Source organism: Palaemon carinicauda, chromosome 12, assembly GCF_036898095.1.
Source record: "Palaemon carinicauda isolate YSFRI2023 chromosome 12, ASM3689809v2, whole genome shotgun sequence".
NCBI classification, from domain to species: Eukaryota; Metazoa; Arthropoda; class Malacostraca; order Decapoda; family Palaemonidae; genus Palaemon; species Palaemon carinicauda.
The window spans coordinates 141,958,249-141,975,702 of NC_090736.1; the positions used below are offsets into that span (position 1 = coordinate 141,958,249).

General features: G+C 37.4%; 1 protein-coding gene across 5 annotated transcripts in view; it reads right to left on the reverse strand.

Moving 5' to 3' along the window:
• Positions 1 to 8,895, reverse strand: part of LOC137651315 (4-trimethylaminobutyraldehyde dehydrogenase-like) — a 44,843-nt gene extending 35,948 nt beyond the window's left edge. For 4 of the 5 annotated variants that reach the window (XM_068384584.1, XM_068384585.1, XM_068384586.1 and 1 more), the window contains exons 1-2: positions 8,853 to 8,889; positions 5,427 to 5,537 (exon numbers count right to left, since the gene is read on the reverse strand). In XM_068384584.1, coding sequence (XP_068240685.1) covers positions 5,427 to 5,537; positions 8,853 to 8,864 — 123 coding nt within the window. In that variant the 5' untranslated portion in view covers positions 8,865 to 8,889. Of the gene's footprint in view, positions 1 to 5,426; positions 5,538 to 8,805 lie in introns of all 5 variants that reach the window. The other variant, XM_068384587.1, reaches the window with a different exon arrangement.
• Positions 8,896 to 17,454: the final 8,559 nt, after the last annotated feature.

Consider the following 17,454-nt stretch of genomic DNA (forward strand, 5'->3'; position numbering starts at 1 on the left):
GGATTGATGGTCCCGGACTTTGACTACCGCTCCCTTTTCTAGTAAGAGAGACACCTCTTGCTTCAAAGCTAGTCTCTTGTCCTCCTCTCTGTACCTGGGAGAGAGGTCGATGGGAGTCGTTACTAGAGGGGGCTTGCGCAAGAACGGGATCTTGTACCCTTCTCTGAGCAACTTCACAGATTGTGCATCTGCGCCCCTGTTCTCCCAGGACTGCCAGTAGTTCTTGAGTCTGGCTCCCACTGCTGTCTGAAGAAGGTGGCAGTCAAACTCTGCCTCTAAAGGACTTGGTACCTTTCTTCTTACTCCCACGTTTACCTTCGGCAAGAGCACCTCCTCTGCTGGAGGCTCTGCCACGAAAGGGCGGAATAAATCTTGACGCTGGAGTATCCATCCTGGGTCTAGACACGGTAGGCAAAGGGGTGGCTTTGCGGGCAGATAACGCAACCAGGTCATGCGTGTCTTTTTTAATCAAGGAGGCAGCAATCTCCTTGATCAACTCCTCTGGGAAAAGGCACTTCGAGAGAGGAGCAAACATAAGTTCCGATCTCTGACATTGTGTTACTCCAGCTGACAAGAAGGAGCAAAGGTTTTCCCGTTTCTTGAGGACCCCGGAAACGAACGAAGCCGCAAGCTCACTGGAACCGTCCCGTATGGCCTTGTCCATGCAGGACATAATGAGCATGGAAGTTTCCTTGTCAGAAGGGGAGGTCTTCCTGCTCAACGCTCCCAAACACCAATCCAAAAAGTTAAAAACCTCGAAGGCTCTGAACACTCCTTTCATCAGATGGTCTAAGTCTGAAGGAGTCCAACAAATCTTGGAGCGTCTCATGGCCAGCCTGCGGGGAGAGTCTACTAGACTTGAGAAGTCGCCCTGGGCAGAGGCAGGAACTCCCAAGCCGAGAACTTCTCCCGTGGCATACCAGACGCTCGATCTGGAAGCGAGTTTCGCAGGGGGAAACAAGAATGCTGTCTTCCCAAGGTGCTTTTTGGACTGCATCCAATCTCCCAACACTCTTAAAGCTCTCTTGGACGAGCGGGCGAGGACGAGCTTCGTAAAGGCAGGGCGCGGATGACTGCGTGCCTAAAGCGAACTCAGATGGAGGAGAGCGTGGGGCTGCAGAAACAAACTGATCAGGATACATCTCCTTGAACAGTGCAAGAACTTTTCTAAAGTCCAAGGAGGGAGGCGTGGTCTTGGGTTCGTCGATGTCTGTGTGCGGGTCGTCAAGGTGTGCAGCGTCGTCATCATCAGAGAGTCCATCGTCTGAATACTGAGGAGGAAGCGGCAAAGGAGTAGGAATTGGCTGGTCAGCTGAGTCCGGCAGCACGGGTGCATGCGTGACTGCACTGGACGCAACGTCATGGAACTGTTGGCCAGTCTGTGAGCTGGCAACAACCATAGCTGCGCGGGGGCGCAAAGCGTCTACTCCTGACTGTCTAGTCTGCTGTGGGCGAGTAGTGGTAACCACAGTGGGTTGCGGAAGTTGACGCACCGCGTCAAAACAAAACAACTTAGGTTGTTGTTGTAACTCGCGAACGTCAACGGAGGGTTCCGTGCGTCGCTGAACGTCAACATGCGGCTGGCAGGGTACACTGCGCATGGGTGGCGGGACTCTCACAGCTGGAGTGCGGGAGAAGGTAGCCTCAGCGTCTACTGGACGCACAACCGTGGTTGGTTGTAGGCTAACGGGTGCAGCGTCAACCTTCTCCGCACGAAAGTCCTGCATTAAAGATGTTAACTGTGTCTGCATGGTCTGCAGCAAAGACCACTTAGGGTCTACAGTAGCAGGTGCGGCAACAGACGGTGTTACTGCCTGTTGCGGTACCGCTTTGCCTCTCTTAGGAGGTGTGCAGTCATCGGAAGACTGCAGCGAGTCCGAACTGACCCAGTGGCTACAACTGGGCCGTTGGACTTGCGCGGAAGGGACCGACTTGCGTTTAAGAGGTCGTGAGACCTTGGTCCATTGTTTCTTCCGAGAAACATCTTCCGCAGACGAGGAATAAATGGGCTCTCTCGTCTTCTTGTGGGTGGGGCGATCTTGGCAAGATACGTCCGAAACCACGGAGGGAACGTCTGTCCGCTGATTAAAGCCTGTCGAATCCTTTGGTCGTACGACATTGCTTCTCCCCTGGGCTTGGGAGCTTGCAAGAGGTCCCGGACTGGGAGAACGACAGGCACGAACAGACGCACCCTCAAGCGCAACACTAACACTTTCCACAACACTACCACTCACTTTGTCACTACCCACTGCACTCTTACCCTTCAACTCCTTGACGTCTGCCATGAGTTGGTTACGGTCACTCGCCAATGACTCGACTCTCTCACCCAGAGCCTGGATGGCACGCATCATATCTGCCATCGAAGGTTGTTGAGTGCTAGAAGGGGGATCAGGAGCAACCACTACAGGGGAAGGAATAGGTTGTGGGGCATGGGGAGAGGAAATATCAACGGAGCGAGATGAACTTCTCCTGACTCAATCTCTCTCTAGCCTACGTGAATATTTCAGGAATTCGAGAAAATCGAATTCCGAAAGCCCAACGCATTCCTCACATCGATCTTCCAATTGACAGGTTTTACCCCGACAATTGGAACAAACGGTGTGCGGATCGATAGAGGCCTTCGGAAGACGCCTTGAACAGTCCCTAGCACTACACTTTCTGTATTTAGGGACTTGAGAAGGGTCAGCCATCTTGAATTAGTCAAAGGGGAATTCAAAATCTATCCAAGTCGTCAACAAATAATCCAAAATTCAATAAAAGAATGCAAGGAAGTATTGAAGATAACCTCTGCAAAGCGAAAGCTAATAACTAGAAATGTGTACGTCACCAAAATCTGTGAAAACCAATCCAGTAAGCAACAGCGAATTTAGTAGGTCTTGCCGGTGGCACGACAGAGAGAAAATTGGTTCTGTGTTTACATGGAGTACTTGAGTACCTGCTCGACAGATGGCGCTGTTGATGTACACCCCCTACCTGTATAGCGATCGCTGGCGTATTTTGACCGTAGGTTTTTCTGTCGGGCAGCAGAGCTGACAGCTTATATGATCACCGGCTAAGTTTAATATTGAAAAATCACATATTTTTAGATTAACTAGTATTTTTCCTAACTATACAAAAAGAGTCCTTTAATAGGAGTAGAATTTAGCAAAGCTGGAACTCAGCTGTTGACATTTATAATAAAATGGCGGGTGAGCCCCACACACCCGATAATCTAGTGAACAGCCAATTTGACCTCATTCTAGGAGGGGTGGTTGGTCGAGAAAGGAAGTATAACTTGAAGGATGCAAGTGGCTTACTTTTAAAATTTTAGATTTGTTCCTTCATGAATAAAAATCTTCATCCATTATTAGGAGGAAATACTAAGGTACACTATTCTTTATTATTTCTCTTACTCTTCTTTTTTAATAGTTTATATATTAGATCTATTGTAATGTTTATACTGTTCTTAAAATATAATTGTTCATTACTTCTCTTGTAGTTTATTTGTTTCCTTTCCTCACTAGGCTATTTCTCCCCATTGGAGTCCTTGGGTTATAGCATCCTGCTTTTCCAACTAGGGTTGAAGCTTAACTAGTAGTAGTAGTAGTAGTAGTAGTAATAATAATAATAATAATAATAATAATAATAATAATAATAATAATCTTAATAATAATAATAATAAAAATTTTAATAATAATAATAATAATAATAATAACAACAATAATAGGAGACTTATTTTTAGGAGGGAGTAAGTTCCTATAACCAAAGTGGCTGGTTTAAATTCCAGGATGTCAAAGCACTTAGAGGTGTCAAAGGAGCCAACTGGTGACTCCTGCCAACTTCCTAACAACCTGGAAAAAAGTCCCAAGTGATAGACTAGGTTTCTACCAAAAGAGAGAGATGGTGGGAGAGCCTATACCCACCAAAGGATATGCCATCTTAATTGTATAGTCATCTAAAGATATGGGTTCACATAGATCTCTACCCATCCTCCCCCTTGTAAGGAGGATGGGGTAGAAACTATGGGAGGCTTACCTGCATCTAATGTCCGATCCTGGAAATAACGACAAAACTGCTGGAGCCCAAGCAAAGGGAAAGAAAAAAGGAAAAAGGACCCGACATTCTTAAAGTACGTCGCATCCTAGACTAACATTGTTACCGCTATCTTAGACAAGATGCTTCTTGGGCCCAAGGAAACTGGGCTCGCTACACAACCTGTTGAATATCTACCACAGTCCCAAGGAGAATATGTCCAGGGACTTGTGGGTATACAGTACTCCCTTAGGTAGTGGGCAGTGGTCATCTGGCATTTCCAAACTCTAGCCTTCGAGACTTGCACCATTGACAGGTTCTTCATGAAGGCTAGGTTAAACCAATTTCTCTGACTTCGTATGCTTGGGAAGCTCCATCAAATCTTTCGATGACGTTGGATACGCTTATCTAATGTTTTCCCGAAGCCAGAAGCAGATGGTATTCCTGGAAATCTTTTTCTTCACCCTACCAATGCTAAAGAAGTCTCTGGTGCTGTGGTCTGAATCATTCCGGTAGTGCCATAGTTCTCTCAAAGGACAGAGAAGCAAATCCTTCTGCTTTCTAATCACTTCTTTCAAGGAAGAGATGGAGAAAAACCTTCAGCTCGAAGGATATGCTCGATAGTCACCACCCGTGAAGAGAGAGGGATGTCACTGTGTTGTGCCATCTCTGCAGATGGTGTTGACAAACTAGGTTGGACTATCAAGGATAAAACCGAGGAAAGCACATATGTTCAAGTACCGAAGGGTAAGAAGTTTCTTCGGCAACAGTTCGAGCATATTCGCCTCTGAAACTGAAAAGTCTCTTTTACACTTTTTCCTCCTTCTACTGTACTCGGACCACTACAAAAGAGGCCACAACCTGCACTCATCACAAGGCAGGGGAATGACCGTGAACAGTCATGCCCCCAGCAAAAAGGGCATAAGAGATGGGGGTCCACAAATGACTTACTGATAAACCTGTTGCAGATGCTGCCAAGCTTACCAGTTGTGACCTACATGTCTATTCGTGGAGAATCCATCATTGGCAAAAGAAAAAAGAGAAAAAAAAAAGAAAAATCAGAACAATTAAAACTACCAAAGATACACTGTAGAGAGGCAGAAAGTATGTCGGTACTGATTGGCGGCTGATATCAAAGTACTGTAGCTGCTCAGCGGACTGTCAGGTGGGTGGGGCTTATGAGCCACCTGGCAGCAACTTTCCCCACCTTGTTATGAATTCTTACAGCCGAGCTCCTTTTAAAAGTCGAAGGTTTGTATTCATGTAGGAACAAATAGAACTTCAGTTGAAATTGTTCAATTACTTTAATCTAAAAAAAATAAAAAAATTCTCAATAAGGATACTTTTCCACAATAGAGCCCTAAATTATACTGTATATGAATTAAAATAATACATATTTTTCCTTTTCTGCATACCTTCATGTTGTGAGAAGCATCACATGGGTCACATCTTTTCCCCGCAACGTAGTTCCATGGGGCTGCTACCATTCTGGTTAGCCCTCGACTGAGAATTCGTCCACTGGCCATCTAAAATGTAATTTGACTGCATTGATGAATATTAACTAAGAGTAATTTTATGAAGTTTTGGGATTAGATTATCAAATACTTCAACAGCAAGCTCTGATACTTTTTAGTACAGTGAATCAAGTTCCATTTAACAGTACACTACAGGCACTTACTCTCTAAGTCATAAATTTTCAATGAATTTTGTTCAACCTATTATGGTAATACTGATTAATATTGAAGTCTATGAAATACCTAGAACTGCAGACGAAATAGTACATAGCACAACACTATAGACACTGGATAACTTTGGATGATCTCCTTGTTCCTCTCTCCACACATGCTCTTTTTCATGGAGTTGGAGACAGTACCAAAATGTTACACCATCTAGCTTCTTGGTGTTAAATGAATAATCCTAATTGACCTGTATTTTCAATTTCTTATGATTAGCTTTCGATTATTCCATTTACTTAGTCTACTTTTAGGACGCCAAAGCAGACCTTAGCCAAGACACCACTACATCACCCAGACAATGGTTTCTACAATTTAGGCTTACTTCAATACACTGGATCCTAAAATCTTAGCCCTTCCTGAAACTCAGATGATGAGAATGTTAAAATTGCACTGGAAATAGTAATAAAAGTTCAAATTTTTTGCTAAAATCTAATTAAACGGAGCCAATAATGACAGGATAATTTTCCCCTTATGGAAGGTAGAGGTAGGGGGAGGGGTCAGAATTTATTAAAAAATTTACAAGTTTAGGCTAAGTACAAAGGATTCATATATTTTTCTAATGCAAAAAATTATATTAAGTAGGTCACATGATAAGATGCAGAGCAAAATATTAACTGGAAAGAAATTATTTTCACACACAAAGGCCCGCCTGAACAAACTTTTAGTGTCTGATGGAGGGCGAGAAATAAACCCGTAAAAGTAAAGTAATGGGGTGGCTCTCTATCAAAAACCTCTGGGGTTTGGATGTTCATATTCTGTGAAAAGTCAAGCCTAAAACTGTCTTAATCTTCCTCCAATAATATTCTAATATTGAAGGTGGGTGGTTTCCAGCTGGCAAGGATGATCCTCCAAGCTAGGATGTGCCAGCTACCTTAGACTACATATCTTTAATCCCTATCAGGGTCACATAGGACCTGGGACATATGTCTCCTTAATATCAATTTTAGCATTTGCAGCACCAGTTGATAAGGGGTATCAGTCGTCTTCTTTCCTACTGTTATCCCTAGATTAAATGGTCGGTTGCTCTATGTACTCTCTCCAATACGTGGTGTCGGCATTCCATATCTAATCTATACCCACACATCCTAACTTGACATGACCTTAATTAGTGAATGCATCTTTACTTAGCCAGGGCCGCCAAGCACCCAATATTACACAAAACTTGTTCACTTGCCACTTCGAAGTTACCGAATACCCTCAATTTGCAGACAACCCCAGCAATTCATTTACTAAACGGTATTTCAATTTGGGTGTATCTAGAAAAACATTTATCACCACGTTCCTGGGTTTCATAATGAAGCATAATATTACAGTAATTTGGGCACTGGAAATGACATAATTGAATAGATCTCTTCAAACTCACTATTTTGAACACTATAACCTATAGCATGTGGGTACTAATAACTTTGATCCTTATTCTTACTTTTCTATATCTGACCAAGTTTTGTTTTGATCTGTACCACTGACACGGGAAGCTCCTGAGCAGTTCACAATATTCACATCAGGTGGTGCTTCAGTTCTGATTTTGATTTCAAATTTTCTATATTAAGAGCACTGGTGGACATTTGTTATTAACCAATTAGAGAAGTTTTCATTGTTGCGTGACTTTTACTTATCCTATCTCCTAATTCAGCATCTACCAATGCTCGCTACCCCTTCGATGCTTATAATGAAAATATTAACATTTCTACTTTGATACTTATCTTGAGAGGATGTGTTCATTGGAATCAATACGTATAAAAGGGCATTTCCTTCTTTAAAAGAATAACTAGTGTGTTCATAAGTGTTTTGAATAGTTTTGATATTAGTCGATGGAAAAACCTACTTTTAAAAGTTTTAAAAGTGGGCTGAAATAAGAAGCACATCTGAAAAAGTAAGTTTCTGAAGGGAAACCAGTTGGGAAGTAAACCCAGGGTTGTGATCTTTCTTAAGGTAATCTAAATACACTGAAGTCACCCCGCCTGGTAAGTAAAGATACAAATCCCAAGTTAGGTTAGGTTGGAATCGTTTGATTAGGTCCCAAGTTCCTTTTCAACATGTTTTTTCAGTCGTATGTCTGGGTGTATGTAGCCTAGTTGATTGGGACAAGCATAAACATTTTTATTACTGTACAGTACTTGTCAAATCGATTTTCTTTATGGAGAAAATCTTATCCTTTTCTGAAATAAGATATTATGAAGCTAGCTTTAAAATATCCAAAATGTGATTTTGTTACCTTGCCTGGAATGAAGCCGCAAACACAGGATTAAGACTTACTCTTAAGGTAGGCTACGGATACGGAAATCTAAAGGGGGGTCCTGGTAGGTAAGTAGGTAAGGATATGGGGAGCCTTTGTAAATCAGCAGCCAGTTCTTCCAGCATGCATAAAAAATGGACATCAAATAACCTTAACTTCCCCCCTAACCTAACCTACAACCCGTATCCTTACCTAATTACCTAACCGGGGCCTAAAGCCCCTTGCGACCCCCCCCCCTTACACTACAGTACTCTAAGTCAGCAGTCATCACACATACAGGTGGCCGCTACCATACATACACCCCGCAAACGGCTCCTAGGTTAGGCGAGGCACCTTAGGTTAAGTGGTGTTCGTATCTTTTTCCTTTTAAAATGGTTTTCAGTCAAACTTGAAATTTTAAACCAATTCTGTCCCAATAAACTACAATGGCTCCTAAATAACTATAAATATATTACGTAAATTTCATATTTTCCTCAGGAACATTGTGCTATACTATAATTTTACTGGTATGTAGATTTTTATAATAGCACTATTGACGGGAACGATACAGAATCGTATGAAACTACATGTCAAAAGCCTTTAGTTGTCAGATACTTAAAATATGTAGTAAATACATTAACCAAAGACCAGTTCCAAATCTACATACTCTTGATTTGATAGACTACCTCAATACCCCTACATAAGTATCGGTAAAACCTACCCTACCTCTTATTTAATTTAAAAACATGTGTCACTAAAAGAAACGCATTCCTTATTTGCGTCATAGGTACAACCTACTCAAAGTATGATGATATTGCTCAGAAAAGTATTATATAAACTTACCATTTCTGTCAAGAACTATGTATTGCCCGAAGCTGTCAAATACCTACCTCACAGGTCATGGTCGTCCTGACACAACACCGGGTTCTTTAAGTATGGGTTGCAGTACAGGAAAATAGGTTATTTTTTCATTTACAGAATACAAAAATCTAAATATATATTATATTTTAGTATAATAATAATTTATATAAGTAACATCATAAGTTTTAATACATAAAAGTCATAAATTATCAAGAATTTTATAAAGAGTATCACCATTACACAAGCGGGATCTTACAATTCACATGTATTTTCTGTCAGCTGTTGTTCAACAGGTGGTAAATTCCCAGCACGGAAACGCTATCCTTAAACGTAAAGTGCCCATATAATTACCCGATAAAGAATGGAAAATTGAATACTGTTAGAGAAAAATCCATGAAGATACATATAACATGAATAAATCATATCGTTTTCTAAATTAAATAATGGGAAATGTAAATAAGAAATGCTCCGGGATGGGTATACATAAGCTACTGTAGTAATCAAGCATTGGTCACTACAAATGAGAAAATATAATTGGGTATTTTACAGATATTCTTTATTAGATTGGTACTTTACCATACATGCATATAAGATTAACAATTAATAATATAACAAAAGATGAAGTCATCAGGATTGACCAGATGCCAATAACCGAAGTAATTAGAGTGGCAAAGTTTTCTAGTCTTGCCAACTGTGAAGGTCCTGTAGAGAGTAGGGTTCCCCTGCTGTATAGGACCAGCAAATCACCCATTAAAACAAAGTAGAATAAAAATTTCTAATAACAGTAAATAACTAGTATTGCGAATCTATCCTAGAATATGTAATTCTTGAACAACTAGTTAAGTCATTTAGAAAGAATTGAATCATAGTCATACAATTGGTAAGCATATAGACAATTATATTATACTGAGGCAGATTTATGTTCTGTTGTAATCTACTGGCAATGATTGATAAGGATGAAATTCAATTTGACATCTATTACTCGGTCTAATTAGTGTTCTTTTGATACAGTTGTGCATGAACTGCTACTTAATGATTTACGGTCCATCGATACTGAAGATGAAGGTTTTTGAGTATCTAAAAGATAAACTGCTATGTATGAATTCGAAACTCTTATTCACCATTAAGCGGAGGGGTATCCCCTAGGGAAATGTACTAGGCCCAGTCTTATTTTGTATCTTTACTATAGGTTTATCATAAGTACCACAAAGCTATTGATAAACTTTAAATTATTTACAGAGGATACATACTGTAAGTTTACTTCTCCATAAATGACACTGACGATACCGCTGAAAGTTTATACCATAGTGTTAGGGAATTGATGGCAGTTGAAAAACAAATAAAATTTCGTGACCCAGGTGTATCACTTCCACTAAGATTTGTCTCAAATAAATAATGTAGTAAGACTTTGTATATCACCTTAGAAACTTTGATTTTGCAAAGAAGTATCTGAATGAATAGTCTGTAAATAAACTTGTGAATAACTATGTTTTTACCATGGATTGACTACTGTAACTTTATCTACTAGAATTTACCCAAAGTGAAACTCAAGACATTTTTAAACATAATAAACAAAAGAACAAGATTGATAAAATGTGTTCCATCCTGAAATATAATTATCCTTGTACTAATTAAACTACACTGGGTGCCTATAAAAGCTAAAATAGTTTACGATACGTGCAATAATTCATCAACTTATCAGAACCGGACATCCATAATATCTAAGCCTTAATCTAAGCCATCGAATCGTGTTGACACAAGAATAGTTACTTACTTTACTTTACTTTTAGGGGTTTATTTCTCGCCCTCCACCAAACACTAAAGGTCTGTTCAGGCGGGCCTTGGTGTGTGAAAAAATAATTTCTTTCCAGTTAATATTTTGCTCTGTATCGTTATCAGTTATTTCGCTAGCATTTGTATTCAGGCTTAATAGTTTTCAGGTCACTATTATAACACTTTCTAAAAAGATAAGTCTTCAGGTTTTTCTTGAAAGCTGCCACATTATTGCTATTCTTGACATCGAGTGGAAGGTCGTTAACGAGTCTCGGTGCAGCATAACTGAACGTTCTTCCTCCTATTGCATGATTCACACTAATTTCGAATAGTCTATGTGGGTCATCTGCATGTCTAACTCTTACAGCGGCGCTGGTAGCTTCAGGGTAGGGGACCAAGCAATCACGAAGATATTTAGGCTTATCACTTGTAAGTGCTTTGTGAGTCAACAAGCAAATTTTAAATTCAATTCTAGCCTTAACAGGTAACCAATGCAGGAGTTATTCTCTCCCTTAGTTTAATGCCTTTTATCAGTCTAGTTACAGATGGTTTCAAATTATTGGAGTCAAGATATATATATATATATATATATATATATATATATATATATATATATATATTGGAGTCAAGATATATATATATATATATATATATATATATATATATATATATATATATATATATATATATATATATATATATATATATAAAGGCCTACTATAGGTTCTGGAACTTTGAAAGACGTGACCTCCGGCTCAAAGACTATAAAACAAGCTCCCATTAAAAACAAAGATTTAAGATACTAAGTACCTAAGACGAAAATTCTTGGCCCCACATAACGTAGACAGTGCATAACTTGCGTACATACAGTACACGGAAAGTGCATAGATAATGCTTCACTCTGCGTACCACATAAATGGCATTCTTTCAACGATGCATTGCACTAATTAAGGAGATTGATTGATTAATTTGAGGTTTTCTGGCATCTAATCAAGGGGACAAATGTCGCGCAAGTGTCAAAGTGGCAGCTGAATATAGTTATTCCAACTTTAATCTATTATTTTTCAAAAGATGATAAACCTCCTGTTTTTTTTTTCTTTGATAAGTACGGCCAATATCATAATTAAACCATGGTTTGTCCTTCACTCGGTATTTTAACATATGATAAGGGATACGCTCATTTATAATTTGACCAGATTTTAATTTTAGGAGAACAGCTAGCTCAGCCCCTTTATACAATTGCGATCAATTCAGATGCAAAATATCACTTAAAATGCCATTCCAATATGCATTATATATATATATATATATATATATATATATATATATATATATATATATATATATATATATATATACCGGTATATACATACTGTGTATATATATATATATATATATATATATATATATATATATATATATATATATATATATATATATATATATATATATATATATACCCAAACCATCTCCATCTACCCCTCACAATGATCTCATCAACATATGGCATTAGAGTAATCTCTCTAATAGTTTCATTTCTAATCGTCCAGTCATTTCACTCCCAATATTCTTCTGAGGGCTTTGTTCTCAAATCTACAAAATCTGTTGGATATTATATTATTGTCATACCACGACTCATGTCCATACAGTAACACCGATCTCACTAAACTGATATATATAGCCTGATTTTATATGTAATTTCAGGCGTTTTGATTTCCGAATTTTATTTAACCTTGCCATTGTCTGATTTGCTTTTTTCAATCTCATTAAATTCTAATTCTAAAGACCCTGGGTATTGGTGTTCATAGTTCATAAATATTTGAAGGATTCTACCACAATAATCCTTTCTCCTTTCAATTATATTTCATCTTCCATTGCATACTCCGTTCTCATAATCTCTGTTTTTCTTCTTTTTATCTTGACCTCACATCGTGTGATATTTCATGCATTCTGGTAAGCAAGCTTTGCAAGTCCTGTGGTGTTCTGCTGACAGCATCATCTGCATACTCTAGGTTAGCTATTTTCCTATTACTAATTATATATATATATATATATATATATATATATATATATATATATATATATATACATATATACATACATATATATGTATATATACATATACATATACATTACTAATATATATATATATATATATAATATATATATATATATATATATATATATATATATTTATATATATATATATATATATATATATATATATATATATATATATATATATATATATATATGTGTGTGTGTGTGTGTGTGTGTGTGTGTGTAGACCTATATCTTCATAGGGGTGCAATGAGGTATAAAGAAAGAACGATGAATAAACGGGAAAAGATCTGACAAAAGACTTCTTCCTATTTGCATTGAAATTGCTCTTCGTGATTAATGGAATCCTTCGCCAAAAAGAAAGTGATCAAATGAATAATTAACTCCTTAAAATCCTTCGGGAAATTCCAGTTCCATATTTGATGAGGCCGCACATTGTCGGGTAAAATTACTCAAGGAACGACCACCTCATTCCAACTAATAATGTATATATATATATATATATATATATATATATATATATATATATATATATATATATATATATATATATATTACTAACACTAGTGATTTTAATCAATGTAAATATCAACCACAATGACATTTAATACCGAATTCTACCTTGGGAATATATATCCACTGGCATTCATTTATGGTAATAGCTTCTGGCTGGGCAGAGATTCGAACTCGTGCCACTCAGCCGAAACCATGCCTGCGAGGACTCTACTAACTGAGCTATCAAGAGAAATATAAGTATATTACAAGTCACCGTCGAATTCAGTAATCTGCTCTTAGACTAGAAATAAACCTATCTCCACCTTGATAGCTGAATTGTGAGTTTGCAACACGTGGTTATTTTAGAGGAATGTATATCACAAACACTCATGATTTTAATCAATGTAAATACCAACCACAATGGCATTCAATACCGAATTCTACCTTGGGAATATATATCCACTGGCATTCATTAATGGTAATAGCTTCTGGCGATCTTCCTCATATATATTTCCCATCACAACTTTGCTCTTTCTCATATTTATTCTCATCTCTCTCCTTTGCAAACTCTTTCAATGTCTTTCACAAGCTTCTGAAGGTTTTCCTCACTATCATAATAGGTATTGTATCACTTGCTAACATCAATTATTCCTCAATTCATTAACGATTTTTTTTCAGCAATATTGAATGAATTTTCTCTGACTTCTCACATCATTTAATGTATATAGATATCAGACAGCAATGAGAATATAACACAACCGTGTCCCATACCATCCTTTACACCAGAACAGTCATTAGAAGAGACTCTTTAGCTATAGTAAGCAGCTCTTCTAGGAGAAAGACACTCCAAAATCAAACCCTTGTTCTCTAGTCTTGGGTAGTGCCATAGCCTCTGTACCATGGTCTTCCACTGTCTTGGAATAGTCTTCTCTTGCTTGAGGGTACACTCGGGCACGCTATTGAATCTAATTTATCTTTCTCTTGTTTTGTTAAAGTTTTTTATAGTTTATATAGGAAATATTTATCTTAATGTTGTTGCTATTCTTAAAATATTTTATTTTTCCTTGTATCCTTTCCTCACTGAGCTATTTTCCCTGTTGGGGCCCCTGGGTTTATAGCATCCTGCTTTTCCAACTAGGGTTGTAGTTTAGCAAGTAATAATAATAATAATAATAATATTAATAATAATAATAATAATAATAATAATAATAATAATAATATAAAAGACAGTTACCAAGAAGACAGGAAAATGAACGTTAGTATAGAGTATAGACGGTGAGAGACTGGTTGCATTTGCATAAGCAATTTGGGGGTAGATTTAAAGGAAGCTGATTGGAGGAGAGATGTGATTGTAAAATGGGTAAAAGGGAGGAATACAGCAGAATTTGTGTGAAAGATTAGGAAGCAAAGGTGGGAACGAAGAAAGGGATTACTGAAGAATAAAAAAAATGTCCAAGTTGCTGAGAAAGATTCTTTGTGTTGTAAACATGATATATGAATAACTGAAAGAGTCAGAAATATACAGATATATATGGTAAATTCTTTTTAGTGAGGCAGATTTGCATCGATTGGCAGGGGTGCCCTTTTAGCTAGGAAAAGTTTCCTGATCGCTGATTGGTTGGACAAGAATATTCCAACCAATCAGATAGCAGGAACTTTTCTGAGCTAAAAGGGCACCGTTGCGAGTCAGTGCAAATGCACCTCCTTAAAAAAAAAATTGAGTATAGATGCGGTGTAAAAAAATAGCGCATGGCAATAGATGGATTAGTGTTTTGAAATGGCTTGGTCGTGTGGAGAGAATAGAGAACAATAAATTGGTGAAATGTTCAACAAGCGTGAAAAGGGTTGAGACAGAGGTGGATTAGTTTGTGCATGCGAGGGGGCGGGGCTGTTTAGTGCAGTGTTAGGCAAACTTCTGCGAGTGACTGTAGCTTTTAACTCGAAATAAGTTGTTTTAAGTATGACCATAACACAAGATTCAACAGTTAAAACAGAACTTTGGCAGAAACTATAAGTCTGATTTTTGTCAAGAGCCAAATATTTCAGAGAAGAGAGTTTAATGTTGTCTGTATATATATATATATATATATATATATATATATATATATATATATATATATATATATATATACATTTATATTTATATTATATATATATATAGATATATATATATATATATATATATATATATATATATATTTATATATATATATTTATATAAATATTTTATATATATATTTTATATATATTTATTTATATATATATATATATATATATATATATATATATATATGTATATATATTTATATATGCATATATATTTATATATATATATTTATATATATATTTATAAATATATTTATGTATATTTATATATATATATATATACATATATATATATTTATATATATATGAATATATATATATATATATATATATATATATATATATATATATATATTTATATATATATATTTATATATATATTTATATATATATATATAAATCTATTTATATATATATATATATATATATATATATATATATATATATATATATATATATAATCCCTTTCTGAGTGGGGATACCTTAACGTGGTGAAAGGGTTTGTGCATCACCATAAGCAGCAAATCTGCATTAGTCAGAGCCACCCATACTAGGTTGGTTTGCTGTGAGCGATCAAACCAAAATCTCCCACCGTCACCAATTCGCAGTCACTAGAGAGGTGATGAAAACTGGCCAAACCCCAGACATGACCAATGTCTGAGGCCTTTGTCCTGCAGTGGACTGGAAATGAATTCATTTGTCGTTGTATAATATCATGGTTTGAATTATATGCATTTTAATTCATTCATAAATATATAAGTCAAGATTGAATAAAAGAATAATTAAACTCCTATCATTTGTATAGCAAAGCCATCACAGTGGCAACGTGTTCGCCTAGCATTCGCATGGCAGCAGATCGATCCCCGCCCGGGACCGAGAGTTTAAGCTATTTACTGGGGAGGCCACTGCTGTGGTAGGGCACCACAGTGAGGGGTTTGGGCTTGCCCGGCTGACGTTCTGATGAGCATCTATTCCGATGGAACTGGAACTGAAACCAGACACCTTTAACCTTTAACAAAACAATTACATAATGACTTGATGCAGTTACAGTAAGCATAGTTTAAAAAAGTATAAAATTAACAATTCAATAGAAGTATTTTATAAACCTAACTTAAAATAGTTTGGTTGCGTTGCCATAATTTCCTTCCGAGACTCTTTTCATTCAGCTTATCTCTCCGGTTTCTCACGAGGAGAGAGAAAAATGTCAAGTTGTACTAAGAAGTGGCGGTCTCACTCAATGGGGAGAGCTTTTAAAAAGCCCGCGTCGTAGGGTTTCAAGTCTAAATGAATGCATGAGTTTTAAGTCCAAATGACTGCAAGAGTTTCAAGTGCAAATGACTGCAACATAGACTTCCGGGTCCAAATGTCTGAGACAGCTGCATCGCCAATTTTGCATAAATCTTCAAAACGATCGCGTCATAGTGCTGTCAGTGCTTGAGTTTTTTTTTTTTTTTTTTTTTTTTAATGGCGTCCTAAGCCCGGATAAAAGAGGCGGTTTACACTGACACTTTTCCAAGAAAGAAGTCACTCGAACTTGCAACAAATTGCCACTGTTTATGACAAGCGGCAATTGGTAGTAACAAACCTTGAAATCCAACTGAGAAGACAGGAGGGAAATAGAGAGCACCTTTCTTGCGACAGCTCCGCTCTTCATTTCGACAACACCTTACAAATAAACGTCATCGCACTTCTCAGACAAAATCCTCTGCTATTTCATCGATATTTTTCCTTTCTCAAAGAAAAGGTTTACTTTCTTCCACGTCCTGTAAATCCCTGTCTCGTTCATCCTCGGAATTTACTTCGCTGTAGTCTTTTACCTGTCTTTTCACCAACTCGTTTCTGGATGTTACGATTGGAGACAGGACACTTAAAAATACATATCTATAAAAAAAGCTCAACACACATCCCTGCTCTCTCTCTCTCTCTCTCTCTCTCTCTCTCTCTCTCTCTCTCTCTCTCTCTCTCTCTCTCATGACAATGCGTGGGTGGGCTCAACAAGAAGGCCCTTCTAAGTCTTATCCGACATTCTCTCTCTCTCTCTCTCTCTCTCTCTCTCTCTCTCTCTCTCTCTCTCTCTCTCTCTCTCTCTCTCCGTGGCAACATACTGGTGGGCTAAACAAGAAGGCCCTTCCAAATCTTATCCGGAATATGTTACATTGTCTGTCCCTTTAACATTACAAATGCAGATACACATTT